This window comes from Sphaerodactylus townsendi, linkage group LG04 (assembly GCF_021028975.2).
Source record: "Sphaerodactylus townsendi isolate TG3544 linkage group LG04, MPM_Stown_v2.3, whole genome shotgun sequence".
Lineage (NCBI taxonomy): Eukaryota > Metazoa > Chordata > Lepidosauria > Squamata > Sphaerodactylidae > Sphaerodactylus > Sphaerodactylus townsendi.
In genome coordinates, this window is record NC_059428.1 from 95363452 (window position 1) to 95388643 (window position 25192).

At 41.4% G+C, this 25192-nt stretch overlaps 1 protein-coding gene across 5 annotated transcripts in view; it reads left to right on the forward strand.

The window, feature by feature from the left end:
• ATP10A (ATPase phospholipid transporting 10A (putative)) overlaps positions 1-25192 on the forward strand; it is a 150715-nt gene that overhangs the window by 25771 nt on the left and 99752 nt on the right. For all 5 annotated transcript variants that reach the window (XM_048495305.1, XM_048495306.1, XM_048495307.1 and 2 more), the window contains one exon: positions 20154-20358. In XM_048495305.1, coding sequence (XP_048351262.1) covers positions 20154-20358 — 205 coding nt within the window. The remainder of the gene's footprint in view (positions 1-20153; positions 20359-25192) is intronic.

The following is a 25192-nucleotide window of genomic DNA, read 5'->3' on the forward strand; positions in this document are numbered from 1 at the left end:
GCAAAGAATTAGTGTTGGGTCATTATCAAATTATTTGATATAATCTTATGTGCTCTCTTATGTGTTGCAAACACATTTTTAAAAAATCTATCAAGAAAATAAAAACACAGACAGATTTCTCTCCACTAAGTGCCCTCTAAAATAAAGCCATCTTTCATGCCTGAATGAATGACCCTTTATTTCCTTAAATGGTCATTTACTGTTCTCTTGACATTTCCATGATAGATGTCATGCCATTGCCTTCTAGGATGCAAAAATATACTTTTCAGGCAGTCCTGCTTCCAGAATGACAGGTATCATAGGGCTATGATTTAAACTGGTTTTGGATCAGATCAACAGCTTGTGACATATCAATCAGAATACAGCATGCCAGGCACATACTGGCATCTGGCACTCCTCTCCCCCTACCCCTGGTTTTTCAGTTCTAGGCAAGAAACCAGAGGATTTATCAGACCTCATGGCTGGTGGGCTGTTTAAGCCTTGGTGGTTGGAAGTTGTACAGACCTGGCTTAGATCATTCCACAGGAAAGAATCCATTTTTTTTAATTGCCAGTGACCTGGAAGCCAAAGTATGTATGTTTTGTTTAATCTGGTTCTAGGAAAATTTACAAGTTTATACAAAGCTTTTCAAAATTATTGTTTGGAGTAACTCATTTCTTTCCCCTTTTTTAAAAATGGGAAATGTTAGTTTCTTGTTTATGACCTACAAGCTGATTATTGATGGATAAATGGCTCTGATGTTGTTGGCAAAACATGATTACTGATCTAACAAGCATTCTGAATTCACTTGGAAGGCAATTGCCTGGGTGGGACAATGCACAAATGTCATTCTCGTGCCAAAGTTATTCATTTTAACAGAATTTCCTGCAAATGATTATACAAAATCATCCAAATCTACACACTGAAGTACATAAACAAATACAGCTTTGTTGAAAGGTATTGGTTACAAAACCCTGACATGGAGAAGCAAACCTGATTAGTATCTGCTTCCTGGTTTTGTGAGACTGGCTGACAATATTTTCTTTGATGATAATGTTGGGCCTGATCTAGCCAATGTTAAGCCCTTTTAGGTCACATTAAACCAAATATGAGAGAGTTAAACACATCCTTCACTTGTTCACTGAAAACAAATGAGTCTCTACTGTGGCTGCTTTATGATCCTGGTCCTCCATAACTGAAGAATTATTCTCTTTCAAAAACAAGAGAAACATAGAGAAAGCATTTACAATCTTAAGGTGTACTCAGACTACTAGTTTCTTTTTTCTGCCTCTATCAGGGGACTCCAACACCATGATGCCCACCAACACCTTTCCTGGCACCCACCAAGATTATTTAGAAAGTGGGTAGGACTGGGTGCAGTTTTTGCCCAGCAGGCCTTCTGATCTTGGGACAGCTGACTGACATTTCTTTTTTTAAAAAAGACTTCATTTTTGTTTCATAGGGACCAAATGATAATCATTAGTACAGAAAAGTGGACCATGCTTCTGAACAGTGGAATAAGGAACTGTGCATCTTAACATCTGGAATATAAAATGAGGAGTACTCGTGTTGTATGTTAGACCAGAAAGTAGAAACCTGGATTCTAATCTGCTTACCCATGAAACTCACTAGGTGATCTTGGAAGAGTTTGCCTTTCTCAGCCAACTCTCAAAAGGAGGTTGTGAGATAAAATGGAAAGGCTCAGTCCGGAGTTCCTTGGAGAAACAATAGTGCATTGTAAAAATAGGATATGTAGGAGTGCAAAGAGCCTTGATCTGGATGGCCCAGTCAAGCACAGTCTCATCAGATCTCAGAAGCTAAAAAGGGTCATCCCTGATTAGTACTTGGATGGGGGGGCTGCCAAGGAAGTCTGTTGTTTCACAGGCAAGCAATGACAAATCACTTCTGAACATCTTTTGCCTTGAAAATACTGTGAGGGGTCGCCTAAGTCAGCTGCAGCTTGACATCACCTTGTATACACAAAGAAATTCAAAGAAGGTGTAGTTGATGGAACATAAAAGGCAACTTAACACAGAATGAGGGATTCTACTATCAGAGGATTATCTCCCCTATCCAAGAAGTACAGGCCAGATGGAACTGCCATCTCAAATAAGAAAAGAAATTTACAATGATAAAATTCCTTGTTCTCCCCTCAGAGAGTAGTCCAATTTAGGTAGATTTTTTTTAAAACAAATCTATATTCCACAGTGGACAAAAGACTCCTACCTAGAAAAAGCATTCAGTTTCTAGGCTTGCAGTAATCTCTGAAATGTCTTTCAGTCTACAGTGCAGCCTGTACTAAAGAGAAGCCATTTGACTTGTAATGGCTAATGAAAATGTTCTCAGAAGTTAAGGTTATTCTTATATATCCTTTTCCCAAAAGTTGCCATGGTGAATGCAATGGCCTGAAGAGTAAACCTAAGTGGCTACCAGGACCAGAACACTGAAAAAGTTATAGGCATTCTGAACCTAATTTGTTAGGACTGTTCTCATATTGAACATTAGAGTCCTGTAAGGAACAACATTCCTTATGAATGTGACCAGGACATCAGGATAATTTCCTGTAGTGTACAGTGTTATGACATGTGGTCCCCTTCATGTGTGAAATTTCACCTGGAATTCCGACTGATTTGGGCAAATTTAAACTCAGGGAAACCTCAATGCAAGAATTGTGGTGAAGAGGCCTTCTGAACTGAACAGTGCTGCTTATGGTAATCAGCGGGGAATCAAAATGGTGATGTATAGGGTATGGAGCAGGAAATCCAGACTTTGTGTGTTAAAACAGTCACCTGATTTGAATACTCCAAGGTGCAATATGGGAGTGATCAAAATTCCATAATTCTACTGGTCCCTCTTTTTGTGGATGGTTCTGCCTGCCATCAAGAGGAACAGAAAGTGATTGAACAGAACTTGAGGCTAACCGACTCAGAGTGCATCTCTGAACTTGTTCCCTTTCTGTGGAGTAGACCCCTGAAACCTTCTTTCTGAGCCTTGTGACAAACAGATCTGAACTTGTGGGCGGTTGGTTGCAATATTTGACTAGCTAGGTTACATTTTGATTTAATGTCTAGCCACCACTTTTTGAGCCAAAACTATATGGCAGGCTGCTACTTTCAAAGGCCTTGACCTGAGTTGCAATCTTACGTGGTCCAGGGATATAGCTGCCAGTCCCACCTAGGTGTTGTTTGCTCTCTCAGACTATAATGAATGGTGCTCATACCACAGACTTTAGTCCCAGCTTCTTCACTGCACCTATGCCAACCCTGTGCAGTTGAGATAGATGTTGAAATCCAGATAAAACAAAGATTCATTGTACAGAGTTCTCAAATTGCCATTAGTTTCTGGTAATCAACTAGTGTCAACATGCCCAAGTTCCACAGATTTTTTTTGTACATAATTACACTTTACTTTGAAAATAATTCCAGACCCCTACTTGGAAACTTACTGAAAACTTTTGTTTGCCAGATCCGACTTTTCTTTTATTTGATCTTTTCCTGCATGATCTGGACTGCTCCAATTCTCCTCCTACATTCTTGGTAAGGATGGCATCAATCCCTGGTGCACATAGGTTGGTGATAGCAACCTTCTTTAGAAAGCCTTCGACTGATTAAGATGAAATAAAATGCATTATCAAACTAAATGTGAGTTTATTTTTTCAGTTCCTTTATTGACTTTTTCATATGACATAATCTTTGGTTTAGAGTCATTAGAGATGTTTTTATTCAGAATTCATTGCATGCCACCCACAGAGCCAGCATTAGATAGCATGATCAGATTTCGTCTTCTATCTTCACATTTTGATGAGGCATAGTTGTTGGCAGGATCCTGCATGTGGGTTTCTTCTGGGAATGGGTGAGTTCGTGCAGATGCGGATGCATCTGACCCTGTAGTCTACATGTTGACAGCAGGCATGGCAAATATGTCCAGTAATGAAGCCAGCCAAGCCGATCTTATTCAAACTATAAAATTGCCACTTTCCTTGAACTGGCCCCACTCTTGTGCCTTTAGCTTCAGCTTAACATCACATTTCAGTTGTGTATTCAGCACATAATGGTTTTTCTATGACTGATCTCTATTCCACGAAACTTCAGTTTATGTGTCAGAATACAGTTATAGGTCCAGGAGCCAGTTCCCCCCCCCCCCAAAAAATGCAGCTGAGCTGTGATGTCTGTACGAAGTTGGCACTTAGCATATTATTCTTTTTTTTTCCTGGGGTTGTTCCCATGATTCCAGGCAGCATATTAACTCATCAGTACAGATTTACTTCAAGAGGGAAAGGAAAATTGCATAGTGGTTTATGCATTTGGTATTATTCCAGGCCACAATAGCACAAATAGGAAGCTGCAATGCACACATATATTGCTTGCTGTTCCTCAAAAGCTCTGTTGTCCCAAATGTAATAAGATGAGCCAGTTTGGGTTTAGGTAAAGCCTAGTCCCTTCCCAGAACTACCTTCCTATCCCGGCTTGCCACAACCACCATTCTAGATGCATTTTCTGATAATATTTGAGGCCCCACAATATTATTTAACCACAAAAGCAGATGTTAAAAGTTCTTTTTCCTGTTAACTGGAAAAGAGGAAGTGGTCTAGGTAGTCCTGGAGGCTAGCACAGATTGAGGGGTAGACTACTAGACTACCAGAATGCAAAACAGCCAGAGGCCTGTTATGCATGCAATGCTTACCTCGAGGCTATCTGCTCTACAGTGGAGTCTCCCTGCATTTCTCTGTTTACATGCAAGATTACCCCACTGTTTGCTCTGATTCTATCTGGCATTTTTTTCCTCTTCAATTTTTAATGTTTACTCCACCTTTAAAAGAATCTAAAGCTTCGGCTTGCTCTGACTAACCCCCCTCCCCTTCTACAGTCAAGGCAACTAGTGCAAAATGAGTGTAGAGCACCAGTGACTCGAGTGACCTTCCCTCGCCCAAGCACCTGTAAGTAGCAGTGGAGCTGCTCCCCTCCAAACCACCTGGCCTCCCTGTGAAGAGTTCTGGTACTCTCAGGCTCTTCCAGTCTCCTAGGGCTGCCGGCATAGTCCTTGTCTGGGTGAGCTGGAAATGCCTGCCTGGAGTGGGAAGGAGAAGGTGGAGAAGAGCAAAAATCCCAAAGCAACACTGACCAAAACACACATACATGCGCACGTGCACACACACAAAGGTGGCAGGTATCAGAATCAAGGGAGCTGGGACTGAGTGGTGGGGGGGGGGGGTTGCTTCTTTTGCAAGATATATTGTTAAATTGAAAGAATGCAGGCATTTAAACAAAAAAAAAGCCCTTCATTCCCTTTCATACAGAACTCTGACAGGGGAAGGCAGGGAGGAAAGAGAAAAGCTGAAGAGAGTATATTGCAGCGCCATCTCCTCCAATTGTCCTCCAGAGCAAGGGAGAAAATTTGAGCTTTTCCCTCTCTTCAGAAATGTGGGTGTTTTGGTATCTGCTGCACCGTGAGTGTGGTGCAGAGGTAGCTAAAACCTGTGTGTAATGGGAAATCAGCCCCAAAGGAAATACATGCTCATCATAGGGCAGACCACATGTGCTTAACAGGCCAGTGTTTTCTCAGCAGAAGTTGTGACTAGTTTTCAGTCTGTTGTGTTAAAGCAGCTGTCACTTCAGACCACAAAGCTGGTGTGTTAGGAATGCACATAAATTCTCAATGACTAAGCTAAATATTGGAATATTTTCCTAAACCCTGAAAACATTAATCTTACAAACAAATGGGTCTGAGTGCAACATTTCAAAGTTGGAGCTGCAAACCTTTAGCCATTTTAAAGCAGTTCTTGTTTTACAGAAGTATAGCAAAGTACCTTAAATCTGTTTTTGTCCTGTTTATTTGCTTTGTTTTAAGACTGAGCCAAAGTGTAGAGAACTTTCTGTCCACAGCAATTTTCCCCTTTAAAACAAGTTGGAAGAAACTGAACAGTGGAAAAACTGAAACCAGAGGCAAATGCTGCTATCATTAACATCCCAAAATACAACATCTGACCACAAAGCACCAAGTTTCTTTATTTTAATGGACAGTGGCAAAAGTGAATTTTCTTTATGTTTAACATATGTGCTTAATTATCCCCATGAATTCCTGATTATAATGTCATTATATGAACACTGAACTCTATGCTCTGTCACAGAATGTATAAGAGATGACTGAGAACTCTTCTGCACAGCTGTTCTGAGCCCACTACTGTTTACAGTCTACATCTGATTCCTAGAAACAGTTCTTCTCCCTGTTTGCCCCAAGGCATGGAAAGCTCATGGAAGCATATCCTGGATATAGAGTGCATGAAGCTGTGACAATAAGAGTCACAATAAGACTCTTGGAGGGAGAATTGTGTGTGTTGTCTGTCTTATCTCCCTAAACTGGTAGTATGTCATAGGGTCATCCAAGAAATTATTTTCAGTTAAGTTCAGGACAGAGGGAAGCAAGTGTTTAATTTCATCAGTAACCTATGGAACTTTCTGCCTGCTAGTTTAGACTGCTAGTTTAGACAGCTTTAATAAACACAAAAGGACACATTCATTTTTAAAATCATCACAGGATACGGAATATCAGATTATGGGCACTTGTATGGCATTTAGGCCTAAATCAGTGAAGAACAGTGCTGTAAATATACATCAACAGCAAGAGAATTGTGACATTAAATATATATTTTCCCTACTACTTTCTCCTGCACCTTGCACTAATTATTGTTGATTTTCCTGCTGTTTCTTCAAGAGTCACTTCCCTCTCTCCCCATTATCCTTCAAGGAGCGGAGGATGCACATGGCCCCTTCCCCTCATTTTATCCTTATAGCAAGCCAGCAAGCAATTGAATCAGGAAAGTAGAGTTCTTGGGAAATTTAGTGTCAACACTTGAGTCTGCTGATGTACTTCTATCTTCTAAGAAGTGTACAGACTAAAAAGGGTTAATGCTCTCATGGGGAAAACCCCTAAGCATTTCTCCCCTGCTCTGAGGAAGCTCATTACACTCTTTAGTGAACCTTTGCATGCTGATTACTTTCTTTTCAAAATTCCTCCTATCTTCTGACTGGGCTTTACAGACTAGGGATCTTTGCTTCTGCTTGTATCTGATGAATGGAATGTTGACTGTCAAAAGCTTGTATCAACAGTCTTGTCTGTCTCTTACAGTGTTACTGGACTTGAATCTAGCTCTTCTACTGTGGCTACCCCTTTCTTCATGATTAGTGTAATCTTCAGCAGACAGCCTTGAGAGTGATTGGGCGATTTTGCACTTACTGTGTGAACTCAAGTTCGACCTATGTTCAACCCAAGTGTTCCCCACATCCGATGAATCAGACGTGGGTTTGTCCTTCTCTGCTCTGTTCTACCATTAAATTTTTGACTCCACCTCTGAGGTGGGGTAAACCGGCGAAGCTAGGTTGAACTCAAGTGAAGCTGATGGGAGTGGGGAATCTTTGTCTGGTCAAGTCGCCCATTCAGCCAATCACAGATGAATGTTTTGGGCGTGCGCAGAACAGAAGACTCGCACCGGCAACATTTTTCCTTCACAGCACTGTTTTGCCCAATCAGTCGCACCTCATCCCTCCCTCCTTCTGGGTGGCGTGTTATAAACGTTTGTCATTTTGGAGGGGAAGTTGCCATTTTGATCTGACTGCTGACAGCTGAGAGGTGCGTTGCTACGTAGCTGTAACATAAAAAAAATTTGGGGGGAAAGGGACACACGTTCACATTCCCACCTGAACACAGCAGCCAATCAGGCACGACGAGTGAATGACGCACTGAGGTGATCCCGCCCTCTGAATTCGGCTCCGGCAGGACAACCTCGGCTGCTGTGGGAAGTTACGAGGGGACTGACATAGGTCGACTCTTTCATCCTGATGAGTCGACCCTATGTCAATTCTCAAGTGCGAAATCGCCCATTGTGTGACTAAAAAAGGAGTCACATGATGATACTTCCTTTTCACTGGCAGTTTATGGCTGCATCTATAAGCCTTAATAAAACTGCTCTCCAGTGTCCTGAGCTAGTTATAACAGTTGTCATGTTAAGTCTTGTCTCCATAATTTCCATTTGAATTCTAGTAGCTTACCAAAGAGCTGCAGTCAAAACTGGCCATGCCCCCACTTCCTCTTCTGCAACTCTCAACAGCTCTCAGGCTACTAACAAAGTCTTTTAACATCTGAATAGTAGTTGGTTTTGACAATATTCTATAGATCAAACGGTATGTCAACCAGATTGACACCTTGAGCTAAAGGGCTGTACTAATACAAAAGCTCCTGTGAATAATTAAGGTTGTTATAAAGGGGACACCTGAAGGATGGTGGGTCCTGACAGTCTGTCACCACCTGAAAACACTTTTCTTACAAGTCAGGAGAAGAGATTTTGATGAAACACATTTCTATTATTTCTGATGATAATTAAAAACAAGTCAGCAGTATAGGATTAAATACTGAGTAGTCAGGAAATTAAAGTCTTTCCAAAGGCACAGGCAACCTTCCCTTTTGGTTTGCCTGACTAGCATTTCTCTCTTCCAGTTTTTACAGCTGTTCTAGAATGATTTTCTAAACCTTGAAGGGATAGGTGAGAAATACTTTAATGAAGGTTGCCAACTGGCCAGAGTAGAAATGTCCTGTTCATTATAGAGGCCTAGTATGTAGAAATAGGCAGCTGCAGCTTTTCTTGGCATCGAGGTGAATAGAATTACCTGACCGTTTCTTTTAGATTAAATTTGCATTAATTGGACAGCTAGAGAGGCTAGCTAAACCCTTCCCCTGCCTGCAAATTCTTCCCTCTCTCCCTTTCCATTGTAAAGCTTTTTCCCCTCCTCAGTCGGTCTCCAAGTTGAGAAATTAGCCTATTGTGGGGAAGAATTGACAGTAGTATGAAGCTCCCCCGCCCCATATTCACTTTACCTTAGCAAGTTTGGGAGCACACATTTGCTCTGGCAGTGTATAGTTCTGTCCTATTGTCAACCCAGTGACCTGGTTTGCCTTTCCTGCCCCTTCCCCTGTATGTGTTATTGTGCAAAACAGCTTCAGACTTTCAGCTGCTCAATGCATAGCTTGAGGCTATTTACTTTTCATCACATTAGTATTCTTGTGGTATTGTGACAAGCCGTGATCCATAAAGTTAAGGATGACACCGTAACCTTATGACAGCAGTTAAATCCGGAGGAGAAAAATTACACATGCTCCGTTATAAGTCACCATGACTGCATATTGAAAGTTTTGAAGTAAATATTGCACATTCACCAGTCAGGAATAAAAGTGGAGTTTGTTTCTCACACTTCACCTTCAACTAAGTTTTAAACGTGTTTTTTTAAAGACTATTTGCTTTCATTTCACCCATTTTATGCTAACCTAACAGAGGCTTCTGCAAACAGCAAAGAGTTATTTAAACACATAATCAACATTTTTAGAAGTCTACAGGACTTATGACCAAGTCTAATATGACTATGAATACAGATGCCAGTAGAAGGTTTTCACCAAATCAAGATTCTAGCCCTTTTCAAATGCAGACAGTTGATCAGTACTTAAGGCTTTATTTCAAAAATCCATAAACATTTTTGTCTTACTGAGGAATCTATAGGTAATTCACTCATCATAAGCTTCTGCACTTCAAAAAATCTAGGAAGCAATGAAAGACAGCAAAGTGCTGCTATGGATCTCCAGCCAAGGGTATCAGACCCCACTCTCATTTAAAGGAGAGTTTTGCAGGTTGTCAGGGTTCCTTGTAACTATTTCCTTGATTATAACTTGGTGGTGGTGTCTGCCAGGCATCTTTCAGATTTCCTTTTCAGGAGGAGGCCGGATAACTGAAAAAACAGCAATAGTGCATCTGGGATGATGTGCAAAGGGATGTGACTTTTCCGGGAGTCTATGACAATCTAGCAAGATATAGGGATGAAGTACACTGACTTTGCTAAGCCCAGCAGTACAAGGCTGTATTCATACAGGCCATTGCATTTTGAAAAGTCTGGCCCTGTAATTCCATGCAGATCCACTGATCTGAGCCCATAGATGACTCTCATATAAATGAAGAAAACTGATATGAGAATATACAGGAGTAGCTGCATAAATGAAGAAGCAGTGAATGGCAGAAGGTCTCCACATTTCTAGTAACTCCCAGACTAGTGATAGATCAGGGTGACAAAGAACTGGTTGATGCACTAGCCTTGTATGTAGATTTTCCATGCAGAGAAGCAAAGGGCCAAGGCTCTGTCTTGCATTGACTTTCTACTGTATATAGAATATGTTGAGTCTCTATATATCACTTCACATAGCTTGGGGTGGCTTTTCTGTATAGTACACCTGCCTCCAAAAAGGGATGCAGTGGGTATATATATGATGTGAATAGCCCAGTGGCCTCATATAGCACATACTATCTTTATTTCATACTGTAAGAAATTCTTGTTTAGAGTGAATTTAGTAAGTTTAGCTAATTACAGTGAATATGGAAACTTCCCCTCAATTTAGGGGATGTAGAAAGACTTCACAATCGACGAGGAAGGAAATCTCATGATTATGAACAAGTTTAAAAAATGATTTACTGTGTATTTGGTTTTTTTCCTCTTATGGAATTAATTATGAATTTTGTGACTTTACAATCTTGATTATATTTGTTGAAATTTAATAAAAATGTATTTTAAATGGTAAGAGGTGCAGATGAGATGGAGACACTAAATATCCCTTAAATAGTATGCTGTACTGACGTTAAAGGTATAGTTATATCCGTTCAATATATTTGAGGCTAGTTTGCATTTTCTGCTCAATGCATGTGAAATCTAACCGACTTTGAAAAGATGCCTGACTTAAATATAGTTATTTAGAACTAAGTGTGTCAGCTGCAACAATATTTATTTGGGCATGGATGGGCCTTTTAGTTGACAGGAATATTTCTGGTAGGGATATTCCCTTAGAAAATACCCCATAGGGATGTCCAGCACGTGACTCAGGCTCCCCTTTACAAGGTGGGCTCCTCTTTGTGAAGAGGAAGCAGCTACCGCTGCACTCAGGCCTAGATGACTATCCTCACCAGGAAAATGGTCAGCATCTGCCACCTTGTGAGGAGAGAAGTCCAGGCATAAGCATAGTGATTGCCATTTTACTCACACCTACAGTACTATCTTTGCAAGAAGGCAGAAGTATCAGCCAGGAGGTACAACTTGCCCCATATCAAGAGATGCTGTCTCAGTACCTGCTTCACAGGGTCGCCAACAAGCCAGGGAAAGTGCCCTTTGGATGAGGTTTAATGTGTAGAAATGTGCTGCAAAAGTATTTGGAGATAATCACATCACCTGGTAAATGACACCCTGGCAACTCTTTGTTAAAGGGACAGGGCATTTTTTTTCCAGGCAGTTAGAAACCTTGCTTCTTCAGCTACCTCGGTAAGCCTGCAGGATTACTGAATGGGCAAATGTAAAATTACATGATATGGGCTGGAACTGGCCCATTGTGGACAGTAACTGATGCTCCTTTTAAAGGTAGAGTCATATTAATTTCCCAGTCTTCTTCTACATTTCCACCAAGTACACAGAGTTCTCCAAATCAGGAAGAGTCACTCAGATGACGCTAAGAATAATTTTTAAAAGATACAATTCCTCTGGTTACTTGAAATTCCTAAAGAGTGTTTTTAAGAGCATATGCAGCTGCTAATGTATACATTGACTTAATAACTGAGTAGGTGATATTTTCTCAACCTCAAATAGTTTTGCTGACTGAGGCTGGAGAGCAGATGTGAAGTATTTCTTATTTTTAAAAATATTCAAGAATAATACGGTAATAGTGCTCTGAATGAGAGAAATGTTCTTTTCAGATACAGCATTTTAATCTTCCTTTTTCTTCCTGGATCTTTTCAGGTGCTATGCCTTTCATTTTTTTTTTAGTTTCTTAAATTAAAACATTTGTGAAAATGAAAAAAAACACTGATACATCAGGCATTTTGCAAGATTGTATCACACAAAAGTTATTAGAAAGGTTTTTAAATTCTAAAAAGTGACTCAGATTTGTTTTTTGGATGGTAATGTTCACAGCAGTTTGAAGCCAGCTGGTTTACAAAAGGGAAATTAGCACTTTGAGGCTCGCAAAGCTATTTAATAGCATATTTAGGCCTTATTATTTCTACATGCACCTTGCTCTCTTGATGGGTTAAATGTAAATTAACACTGAATTGCTTATCTTCCTTTCCTCCTGTTAATACCGAACTCTTTCATCACAATGGAAAATGGTTTCTTTAAAAGCTTTTCTGTTTTAATATTGATACAAGCAATTGGCTCAGTAGCTTTTGTCATATGGAGTGGTTCTATCTTTTAATAAGCTTTCACTTCCAGGTCTTTATCTGATTAGAAACAGATTCAGACTTTATTGGCATATCATGCATTTGGAGCAAATTACAGTTAATGTTAGATTGGAGAAATTCATGGAACATTATGTAAATTAGTTAGACTATAGCTTCCAATAAAAGTCCTTCCTTATATTTGCCATAACAGCAGTTTTGCCTAAATAATTTTTTTCTTCTTACCATGAGCTTTAACCCTGGAGCTGTTTTTAGCATGTTAAGACTAACATAATGATTGTGTTATAGCTTCCTGCGAGCTTCTTCAGGTATTATTCCATGAGCAATCTTTTCATGGAAATAATATAGTGTTACAAGAAAGGGGAAAGCATCAACTTTACTTTTGCTTATACATTTCAGGAGTTCCATGGCTAGTTCTCACAACTGAGGAAAGTGAAACAGACCACTGTGAAGGAAAGCTACAATTCTGCAAGGAACACTGTCAAATATATTGATATACAGGGTGTGCATAATAGGTTGACATAACATGGACTAATTGTTAACATTAAACAGCTGTATAATTATGAGGTAAATCTGAAGTAATTTTACTTTTTGTGGGTGATGTAAAACTTCTAAGTATGCGGACCTGATAAATAGTAGAGTTGTCGCCTAGCTACAGTTACCAGTTGCCTAGCTACAGTTAACAGTGGAGTGGATTTTTTTCTCTCATATTTAAATGAAACAGAAGGATTCAGAATGTTTCATTTCTGACTGGTCAAGGTTATGATTAGTCCTTTAGGTTAGAACTTGTCTGGCTAGAGACAATAAAAGATCTGCCTGGTGTTTCCAGATATAGATGTTAACTGGGCTGAGGCATTTGAGAGGCAGGGACATTTCCGCACATGTCATGCTGATGTGTGATGTCACTTCTGTTAAATTAGAAGTGATGTCATTGTGTCAGGACTATGCTGTGGGAACCATAGAGTTTTGATGCCTAAAGCATTATTCCTATTTGATGACAGTTTTGCATTGGAAGCAATGCCTGATGCTTAAGAAACTCCCACCCCAAATTACCAATAAAAAGTGTGCTTTACCTTAAGTTATATATTGGAAGAGTAAAAGTAGAACTATAGAAATACATAAGAATCTGTTTTTTTATAGTGGCTAGGGATATAAATGAGCCTGGGGGAAAGTGTCCTATCCTTTTATTAGAGGTTTAATGGGTGTGACAAGCCTTTTTCCTTTACTGAGGACCCATACAACCTCCTAAGATTTTTTGGATCTAGGTTTATTTTGTATAAACTTTCCCTTCAGTTTCCAGGTGTTCTGCAGGAAGCAAGTATATAGGTTTTGGGTTATGAGGGAAGTTTTGAGATAATTGAAATCACTGAAGCTAGATTAATATATAAATAAGAAGATTTATTTATTTAGAGGTTGGTTTTAAAGTAACAAACCAGCAGCACAGATCTCCAGGTGGAAAAGGAAGAAATCTGACAGAGGCACAGAAATTTAAACTGGTTATGACTTCAGAGAGTAGTTGTTTTTTTCTAACAATGCTTTCAGGGACAAACAGACCCTGAAAGATGGATCCTCTCTCACACACAGAATTCTACTTCCGCCAACCTGTCCTTTTGCCAGAATCACACTAAATTGTACAAGGTTTGTCATCGCCAGAGACAGTCCTAACCATTGAGCACCCTCTTCCCAAACATATAATGAAACTGCTGTGCCACATGACCAAGCAGAGCTACCCTTCACTCTGTCTGCTCTTTTGCTGAGTCAGACCTGAACTGTCTCTGTTTTCTCCCTGAAGCAGAACTCCATTCCCTCTTCTCCTGTGTTCTCTCCAACATCTAATCTCTCTTCTTGAAGGTTGCTGGATGCTGGAGCAGAACTGCTATGGGCTCATCTAGGTGGCTGATTTCCTTTTCAGGGACAGGATGACCTCCTGTCCATCACATGGGCTATTAGGTACTAAATGGCATTATTTACCTCCATACCATGGGAAGTGCCTATTTCAACATATTAAGCCTCCATTAAAGCAACTTGTGTTTCTCCAGGCCTGTTGGCAAGCCTAAGTGTGACTATAGGTTGGAGCAAATGAAAGCAAAAAACTCCAAACAAAATCATGCCCTCCACCAATCACATTAGCTTTGTGTCTCTTCACATCCCCCTTGGCTTCCTTCTTGGCATATTCTGTCTCCCAGGAGCAGCATTTCAGGGGACATTTGGGATTGCTCCAAGAGGGGAATGTGGGGAAGCTGCATTTCTGTGCATGGAATTTAGATGGGATCCAACCCCGTGTGTTTAAAATCTAAGAGAAATAAATCCCTTTGACCAGAATCTACCTGATCATCGTGACTTAAATAATTGCCATTATTGTTAGTTATTCTTATATTCTTAAAAAATAAAGTGAAATATTACTCTCTGATAGTGATAGGGAAAAAAGAAACATATTTGTATTTTTTTAAAATAATGTAAAAGAAGTTAGGGCTAGTGCTGTTGTATATTACGGGACAGAGAGGTGAAGGCAAGATAGCGGATACCTAAGCATGACAAGCTGTACACTGTATGAACAGAGTTGTTCCACTTTGTTTCATTATTTATTGTTCCCATATGGATCAAAGTTAATTTCAGTTTAATTTCAAGGAACTTTAGGGTATAATTGGATTAATGCTACAATTCTAATGATATTTACTTGGAAATAAGGCCCATCTATCTTCCTATTAAATGCTTTGGATTCTTGAAATTAACTTGGGTCAAAATAACAATGATACACTTCTTTCCCACATTATATGAACTGATCTGACCTGAGCTGAAATATGAACTGTTTCAAGTAATGCCATTATTGTTTTCCTTATTCTACCCCCTCCTCTCTAGTCCAGCGAATGCCAATTTCTACCTCTCCTGGGTTGGAGAACAAAGCATTTTCCCTTTTTTGAAATAAAGGCAATGTTTCTTCAAAAACTACCAAACAGGCAGCAGTTGGGTGTGGTACAGGAACTAGTGTTCACTTTGATTTTGGAGGGTGCCAGAGTAACCTACGTGCTGCTTAAGAATTCATGTGTTACATGAAATAACTTTGTGAAGGGCAGAGACAGGTTCTTCCTATGAGTTGAAAAAATCTTAGCACAATCAAGTGTTTTTCTTTTCTTTCAGATCTTGTGACTTGGAACGTCTAAAATTTCAACACTAGCGGTATAATCCTATGCAGAATTACTCCAGTTTAAGACAGTTAATTTTAATAGGTTTTCTGGCATAACTCTGCATTGGTTTGCACTGTAATGAATTGAAAACAGAATGTCATCTATTATTATGTTCAAAGAAAGAAATTTTTTGGCTGTAACCATGCCAAGGTGAAATTCAGGTGTGCTTATATGGAAGTCCTAGTCAGCAATTTTAAGTATTCTTGTTTCTGAAAAACATTTCCACATCCTTAGTTTTTAAAGAGCACTCAAGGCCAATTGAGACTGCATTACAGTGGAATCACTGGATGGCTAAGTCAGGATGAAGACAAATAGCTAGAACAGCCATACTTAATATCCCAATCCAGGTAAGGGTGCTGAATGGCCATAGGAGGTACCATGGACTTGTGCCGACATGATCACCCTCTGGTGTTCCTGGAGGCAGAGTTGACATCAGTTGGCTCCCTCTGGGCTTTGGTCCCAGGAATGCCAGTGGTGGGGAGAATGGACTTACACAACCCTTTTGGGTGGCGTAACTTTGTTTTCCCCTATGGAGGGCTTTCAGGCAGCTGGGGGGGGGTTGTTTTTCTGGCTCCCCAGCCACCTGAAAGCCCTCTGAAGGTGGTACTGTCCCTGGTTGCCTCCCAGATCTTGATCATGCTCTTAGTCCACTTAGCCCATCCTCAAGCATTCACAATTACAATTGAATCTTCCCCTCCAAGAACACAAGTTTAATAATAGGACACAAAAATAGTATTCTAAGTCTGGCAATTGTATATAGGTACATTTATGATGTACATATGATACACAGAGCTCAGGCATCCATCCAATGATTTGTTTGTGCCTGTGGCAGTCAGCCAGCTCCTTAATGTTAAGTTTGACTCCTGTTTGTTATCTTCTTGGGGTTTTTTTTAAGTATGGAAGAGAAATCTAGGATTTTCCCCTCCAGACCAAATGAGCAGCATATAGCAACTCTTCTCTGCTGGCTGTCAGAAGTCCTTAGGAATGCCTGTCAAAAGTTTAGGAATGCCTAAAACTTTGAACACTCCTCCCCTCCCTACCACAGGTTTTTGAGTCATCCTCTGGGAAAATTAAGAATCTCATTTTATTTTATTTTTAAAAACTTTAATTTAAATAAAAATATCTTGTTTTATTTTATTTAAATACACTTTTATTTTATTTTATTTAAATAAACTAAGACTCAAAGTTGTGGGTAAAGAAAAAAGGAATGCAAAATTCTAGGAGGAAATGCATATATGGTGATAAGATAGAATCACACCACTGATTTTTTTTCCACCATGAGATGACTTCGTGCAGCTACCCAGTAGGTTTGGAGTAGTATAACTCTTCATAGGATTCCACTCGAAGACAGATTCTGCATAGGCCAAAAACAGCCTCGTAAAATGGTTTAAAACAGTGTAAAAGGGTTTACACTGTTTTCACACTGCTGTTTTTGGCCCATGCGGAACCTGCCTAAGTATTGCAGATTAAGATGGCAGGTGTTTATCCAGGTGAGTGTAAAAAAAAACTGCTCAAAATTTCTTTCACTTTTGGCTACAGTTTAGAATCCATTTTTTAAAAATTAAGTGTACTGAAGTGGATGATGGTGTTTCACATAAGAGATTTGGGCCCTCAGCATTGTATGGCTGTTGTTCGGACAAGAGAAATGATGCACAATGTCACGATATTTTGATGTGGCAGAAGAATTTCATTTTCCCCATCATTTCTAAAATCCCTTTACATTTTTGGAACCATTGTTGTTTAGCTCTAGGTTAGATGCTTTGGAGCTCAGGAGATGGGCTGCATGCCCAGTCTGTGTTTGATTGCCTTCAGTAGTGTGAATTACACCTGTCATGCAGCAGGACTGAAAAAGTTGTTCCGTGCCAATGTGATGCAAATGGAACAATGGCTAAGTCCCAAGTGGCTATGACCATTTCCCTCTTTCCCTCCCTCAACCATTGCAAAACTTATCCAAGTTATTACTGAGTATGTGTTAGGCTGGCATCAAGGATCAAACTCTGGGTGGCTGGTTTTAATACTGAAAAGGAGGGAGACTGGGGAAATCTGGGTAACCAATACAACTTTGTCAAAAGCTAATGCCCGCTCAAAACCAAGCTGGAATCAAGTTCTGGGGTAGCAGTCAGGGTTCAAGGAGGAGGCAGAGCAGGTGCAGAACCAGCCAGGGGTTAACCTCCAAGGCATCAGAGAAAGGAGGTTTCCAGGGAATGCCTCACTCAAGAGGTGAGTTATTCAGACAGATGATCAAGCTCTGAGGTTGGGGCTGGTGGGCCAGGATTTGCCTTTTGGTATCAGGTGACTGTAATGAGTACTGTTGCCTGGATGCCATCCTGTCCCTTCAGAGATTCAGCTGCTGGGTTTGCTATGGAAACAGAGTGCCAGTGGATCAGGATGCTCCCTATTGGGAGCACAAGTCTGAGTTGCACCCTGTTTTCCCCTGAATCCAGTTGACCAGTCCTGATGTTTGACAGAGTTGCTCAGCATTTCCTCTTCTTTCTGTAATTGATGCTGAATAAAAATATACTGGGCCTGCAGTTCCTAAAGGGCGCGGCTCAGAATTCTAACAGAACGCTAGATCAACAGAAATGCACATCAGCAAACCTTTTAAAACAAGTCTTCCAGCATCCAACTTGAGTGCACATACCCCTGAACTGAAAGAAACTGCCATTGCCAACTTCTTGTGTTATCCTCACCTTATTGTGCCTCCTCCAACTGGCTCTTTTGCAGAGCAGTCGGGGCCAGTAGTTGGGAAATAAGGCAGGGCTTGCTGTGAATATACGAATTGCAATATAAACCAGATGCTCTCAGACCTTTCCCTTAGAGTGCTGATTAGCCAGCTAAGCTAAAATAGACCAGACCAACAGTCTAGAGGGCCCCATACCCACCCCTTCCTTCCTGATTAAGTTTTTAAAAGTTCTTTTGTCTATTTATATTTTCCAATCTAGCCATGGTCATTTAAAGTTAGACATTCTAGCCCTGAAAATTCCACTCTGTTAGATGTCCTCCCCCGCACCTTTCTTGGCTAATCATGAGCATGGATCCCAGAGTCAAGGCTGTGGCCACTTTTTTTTTTTAACTTATTTTGCTCGCACAGTAGGCTTCAACAGGAACACTGACTTGACTGATAGGAAGCAAAGGTATTTCTGCTGGTTTGAAAAAGTAAAGGGTGCACTACCTATTCTGACTCAGAGGAAAAGTTTGATCTGGGAACCCAAAGTCTGGAAAGCTAAATGACGTGTGATTGTAGTCTAAAGCACAGAATGTGCAAGAGCTGTACAGAGACGATGAATTACGAAGCAGATGTGAAGGGTACATAAAAGTTCTAAATATATCCCTTTCCCACACTACATCTGCGTCTGCATTTTTAGCAGAATGCCCATAGTGCCTTTGTGATTTATGCTCAAGTTCATTTCAATAGTATATTTTTGGCTGCATAGGTTACATTTCTTAAGCAAGAGTATGCACATTTCAGCCTTATAAGGAACAATCATTTTTCAGTCGCTGCGTAAGGAGTAGGAAAACAATGATTTTATGTTGAAATCTTTAAAAAACCCTCTGATGGTATTTTCTATGGATGTTACCAAATTACCTCTTTAAAAAATGGATGAAAATCATGGAGTTATTTTTATCTCTATTTTTGGATCAATTGCACTGGTTTTGTGTGTCTTGGGTTATGCCTCAGGCCAAATAGCAGGAAGGAGCTGTATCTTCACAGCCAGATTCCATCTTTATTCAGATGAAGAATAATAATCTGATACTGAAGTTCACATGCAGCGTGGACTCTGTTGATTGAAATATTCTAACACCGTGGAGATGAGAGAAAATTGGCATACAGTTCTCTGCTGTTTACCTTGGACTGCTGCTCTGAGATCTCTGAGGAAAATTACTTAACTGAAGTGAAGGTATTCTAAATGACAGCCATACTTCATTTCTTTAGCTTTGTCTTCAAGACCCAGTCCCAAGACCCAGACCCAGTTTTCGAGCCCAAGACCCAGACCCAGTTTTCGAGCCCACCAAAATATATTCAGAGGTGTGTACTTTGTACTAAAAAATGAAAATTTCTGCATCAAGGTTACCATGTTTATATCTAAAGTTGATCCTGTGACTTCTGTACAAGTAGTATTAGGATTTTGGCCTACATGTGTCATATTGCTACACTGAAACTCTACTTAACTGATACAGTAAGTTTTATTCAGCCACCACACAGATTCTAAAGTTAACCAGATCTTGCTGAGACACTTTCCAGTGTGCCCTGGTTTGGAGATCACCAAAGTGACAGTGGGCATTCTTCTTTTAAGGCAGAGGAGACCTCTGAAGCTGTAGACCTAGCAGCCTTATGTCTGTCTTTTCTTTCTGCCTTTTCCACCGTTTCTTACTTCTCCGTGCATTAATTAAAGTGCTATCTCCTGCTAGTAAGTTTTCTTCACCTTAGGTTTCAGTCCTCTGAAACCTTTTGCCAATAATCCAATTGTTATTCTACTCCGTCCCAGATAGTTCCTCTCCCAATAGTGCCTGTGCAAAGTTTTAATCCCAGCTCAACAGACAAAACTTTTTTCACAGAAGCTGAACTGTGCAAATATTGTAACTGGCACCTTTTTTGCTTGAGTTTAGAAGGATTGTGGACCAGGTGATGTCAAAGACTTTACTGCCAATAAGCACAAAACAGTACAGATTGCCTTTGCTAACTGCACTATCCTTGGGAAAATGCTATAATCTGTTTCCTGTGGACATTTCTTTCTCAGGAATGAAAAGAAATACACCACCAGATTCTGGAAAGAAATCAAGGTTGGAGACTTTGTTCAACTACGATGTAATGAAATCATACCAGCTGATATATTGCTGCTTTCATCAAGTGACCCGGATGGTCTATGTCACATAGAAACTGCTAACCTGGATGGAGAGACCAACTTGAAGCAAAGACAAGTTGTGAAAGGATTTTTAGAGCTGGTAAGCAAGCATGCTTTTTAAAATACACACATGCATATCAGAAATTTGTTTAAATTATGCAGCCAGTTCTCCATTCCAGATAAATGAAGGAACCTCCGTTTCTTGCAACAAGATGGATACTCTAGAGCAGTGTTTCCCAAACTTTTCAACATCACAGTACCCTTGACCTCATTCTTCTCATCTCATGGTACCCCTGCCATCCTCCACCTTCCCCTCCCAGTGCCCCTGCTTGCCACCCCCCCCACCTTCCCCTCCCAGGGTGAAGGGAAGCACTTGGGGGGGGGCTGACCTTGCAGCTGGCCCTGCCTCCTGGGCCAGCTCCATGTCCTTGCTGGTGCCAGCAGGAGACACCCAGGGTTGCCGCTGTACCCCTGGGACATGCTCACGGCACCCCAGGTACCACGGAACCCTGGTTGGGAATCGCTGCTCTAGAGCCATGGTCACTGTTAAGCCACTGGCAGCTGCTAGCAGTTGCATGGCATTAGTACTTAAGATTGATGGCAATATTTCTCATTATTTGTGACAGATACATCTGTGGTGTCTGTATGTGTTCACTTTATAATTTAGTATTTTTGAGAGTTTCTGTTCCAGGCTGATTTTTATTATTGTTTAGCCTAGTCTGTAATCTGATCTGATCTGTATAATCAAGCTTTCCATTTTAATCAGATTGCACTCTAATTTTTCTTTCTTGCTAACAATGCATCAACCCTTGAAAACTTGAGCCGCTAACTTCAAAGCACTTTATTTAAAGGGCACATTCAGTTCAACAACAAAGCTGTTTTAGTGTCAGCCATTCCTGAAAGCTTTCTCTAAACAGATGTCTAGGATAGGATGGATAACTGGTGAGTGGGATCTGGATCTGGACCACTTTTTGCAGACTTTCAGTCCAGCCATGATCTTATAAAAAGGAATCTACCCAGATTCCAAACTCTATCATTGTTATTGTCACTTGGCTTTGGATCTGTCTACTCTTGTCTTGGAGATCATACAAAAGACTTTTCATTTGGGTTCTATCTTCTGATAGCTGAAGTACATCATTCATTTCAAATTCAAGGTACGCTTTGCTTTTTGACTTCATAAATTTGGCATTTTATAACGTCATATACTCTTCAGAAAAGCCCAACATCTCCACTTTTGCCTTAGTATCCTACCACTTTGCTTAACAGAGTTTGGAGACTTAATCCATCCTAAAAAGGCTTCCTTGGATAAAAGTGGTGCCTCCACCAGCAGAAAGTTTCAAACTTTGGGGCACACTTCCTGGGGGGGGAGGCAAACTCAGAGAAGTAGCTGGCACAAAGATACATTGGGCAGTTTTGGGTTCCTGTTTCTTAAGCTAGGCCGGGGATCTTGAGTCATTTAATTAATTCATCCTTTGTGGCATGGTAGCTTTTATCTTGTGGAACACAGTTTGTTAGCTGCTCGTTATGCCACTAAAGGCTGTTGATGTTGTTAGTTGCTGCAGTAATGCTGGCCTGTTTCTTAGGCTAGGGAGCAGTCTGCTGTTTTGCTTAGTAAAGAAGTGAATATCAAGGGCAGATGCACATGCGAGGTAGCTATAGCCTGTTATATGTCCCCATAATTGACAGTTGCTTGAAGATTTAGAAATGCCTGTTTTCCTTCATACTTCTTAGGCTTTCTGCCGATAGCTTGAGTGGAACTCAGCTTCTTCATGAAGTTCTTCTGAATTACTCAAAGCTGTCTCCTTCAGTAATCTCTGACCAACTGAAATGTATTAGCATCTCTTTGCAAGTTTTAAATTCCCTTTAAAATCAAAATGGTTCAATAAATACTAGCCAAAAAGTATTTCCTCAAGAACCACTTATCACCATCAAGCTGGAGGTTCAGCAAACAAATGACTCCAACTATTTCCAGTTGTTCAGAAGAAGAAAGAGGAAGTCCATTTAATCTCTCTGATTTCTTGAAAACCACAACAAGCTTTGTCTCACTGACATGGATTGCACCAGAGAAAATCTAATTGGTTGTGTAAAATCTGGACTCTGGACTGTAATGTTATGCACAGCTGAATGATTAAGCCTTATTGTGGGTTGAATGGGGCAGGCAGCAAGCAATATTGCCACTTGCTTTTGAAAGCTGTTTTGTTACTGTAGTTTCAGGCAAGGCACTTGCCAATAGTGAAGAAGACTGGCCATATGGTAGGATATGATTTGCAAAGCTAGAATCATGTTGGTGTCCTTGCCTGGCACTCTGAGCTATGGCAGTGACCTCTTCCCCCAAAATAGGAAGTTGTACATAGTGACCAACCAGTTGACTGGAGGACCAGCAAACATAACATTGAAGCCAAGGCTTTCTCCTGATGTTGCCTTTGAGCACCAGTATTCAGGCATTTACTACCACTGAATATGGAGGTTCCTTTTAGTCAGGCTAGTATTAGCCATTCTGGACCTTTCCTCCATGAATATATCCAATTCCCTTTTAAAGCCATCTATACTCAATAGCCATTGCTACCCCCGTTGAAAGCACTGAGAAATCTGACAGTCCCTTTGGACAACATGCCAGAGATTCTCTTCAGAGTATTCCATTACTGTTCTGTTTCACATATTAGTATTGTGTCTTGTGGCAGGTTGTTTTTTTTCCGTTTGTGTATACAGAATCCACACTATATTGATTGCAAGGCATTGAGGTTTCCTGGAAGACAAATGATGAAATACCACACTAAAATGCAGAGAAGATACAATTGTCTTTCTGAGATTTTCAGATCTTCCAGGGATTAGGACTATGGCATCTTCTGCATGCACAATTTACCATAGATTTTCCCAGAGGTCAAATCTTGTGTCTTGGAAACATTTTCTGGGAAATCATTTCCATCCCACCCCCTCGTTTGTAGTCAACCCCGCAGGGTCGTCGCTAAGGAATAGGCGAGACGCGGAGGAGGTTTCATCTGGCGGAGAGCGTCAGCAACAGGAAGCGCGGGTTTTCGTGATCCTGACAACTCTCCCTGTGCTGGTCTCTCGCACCTTTTATTAGGGTTTCATTGTGGGCGTGTAAAGGAGGTGGGTAGGGAGATGAGCGGGAGACCGGGAGACCTGGAGATCATCATGTGATGCATGATCTCACCTGGCTACGTGCGGAGAGGAGCGTAAGCTGCCTGGAGCCTAATCCTCACCTGGGGGCAAGACCATTGTCCCTGCGCCCGGTGACTGAGCCAGACAGTTCATGACCCGTGACTCATAGGGGGATGAGGAGTGGGGGTGCGGTGCGACCAGCAAGGCCGTAGGTCCATTGGCGCCCCAACGTTCTACCACGGTGCTGCTGGGTCAGCAGTGCATCACTACATCTCCTCCTTTTTTACATTTTAGAAAAAGGGGGACCGAAATGCTAAGGGGCGATTTAAAGGGACGCTTGTCTCCTCCGCCATCTGGTCAAGCTGACCAAGCTGCTTGTGTAACATTAGAACTTGGCTGCGGGGTAAGGGAAATTCGAGGGGCTTCTTGCACACGTTACAGGCAATATTAGACACACATTGAACGAAGCAAGATCCGATAACGAGGCACACAATTAAACCAATGCAGAGCTGTACAATAACATTCAACCATCCTCCCGGCAGCCAGCTCCAGAGGGCTGACCACCAATGGGGCAAAACATCATACTTCAGATTAGATACAACTTCTTGCAGCTCACGCATTTTCATATGAATCAATTGGGAATTATCAGAAGGATTAAAACGACACATATTATGTACATTCTCACAACCTTGGTGAGGTAATAACATTAAGTAATCAATAGCTGCACGATTGTCTAGGGGCGCCTGACGAAGTTCCGGCTGCTCGGAGGCCAGAGCCGCCCAGAGCAATGGAGGTAGAATTGATGGGCTTCATATGAAGCACAGGCCAGCCGGCCAATAGTCTTGGTGTTACAGGAAACAAGTCCGGGGGCTCCCACAAGGGAAGTTGCGAGGGGGACAGGCTCCGCCTTGGAGAGGGCGAACCCGCCGCTTCGACAGGAGGGATCGAAAGGCAGAGCGGAGCGGCGGCGGCGGCGTCCGGGCTCCTGGGGTGGAGCCTGGGGTAGCAGAGAGTCCCGGCAGACAGACAGGCGGAAATGCAGCAATAACAAATAACATAACTTCAAAAACTAGGGCATGCAATAAATTTAAGCAACAAAACATGGCTAAACGATACATAGGCTGGATGATGGGCGGAAGGAAGGCAACCCGTGGTTGCATAATTGTCCAATGCATGGCTCTTGCTGTTTGACTACCAAGGCTACAGAGCGATGACGTTAGAGTCCATGGATTTCAAGAAGCGTAGGGAGAGCTACTGATAGTCTTTAGCATTGCAGGTTCAGGGTGATTCTCCACGATGCAAGGTTGTGAGAGAAGGCGTGTTCCAACAATTATTCAAGCTGCTGAAAACAGCCGGAGGGAAGTTCCTAAGGGTTAATCTATCAGGAATGTTCCTCTGGCTGCAAAAATTCCAAGTTTCCCAGCCAGGGGCTGCAGAGAGGGAGGAGAGAATGGAAACGGCTGTAGATGAGGAGCAGCGACACACAAAGCGCCAACCTTTTGCAGCCATAAGGCTGGCCCGAATGGCAGCCTGGAGTTGCGATCTCCGTGGGAAGAATGGGTGTCCCCTTCTCCCCATCTTGGCCCAGGCTGGAGGGTGATCGGGGCTCTCTCAACAGGGCTGGGCGGGGTCGGATCCTTCCAGGGAGGCCCCGGGCTCCATCTCCGGAGATGGGGCTGGCCTGCAGCATGAAGCGTAAGCTGGACTCCTGTATAGAAGAGAGAAACAAGCGACGCTTTTCCCCCAGGGGTTTTGCGTGCTGGCTGAGTTAATTCGTTCTTCCATAGATGACAATGGAAAGCCCGCCGAGC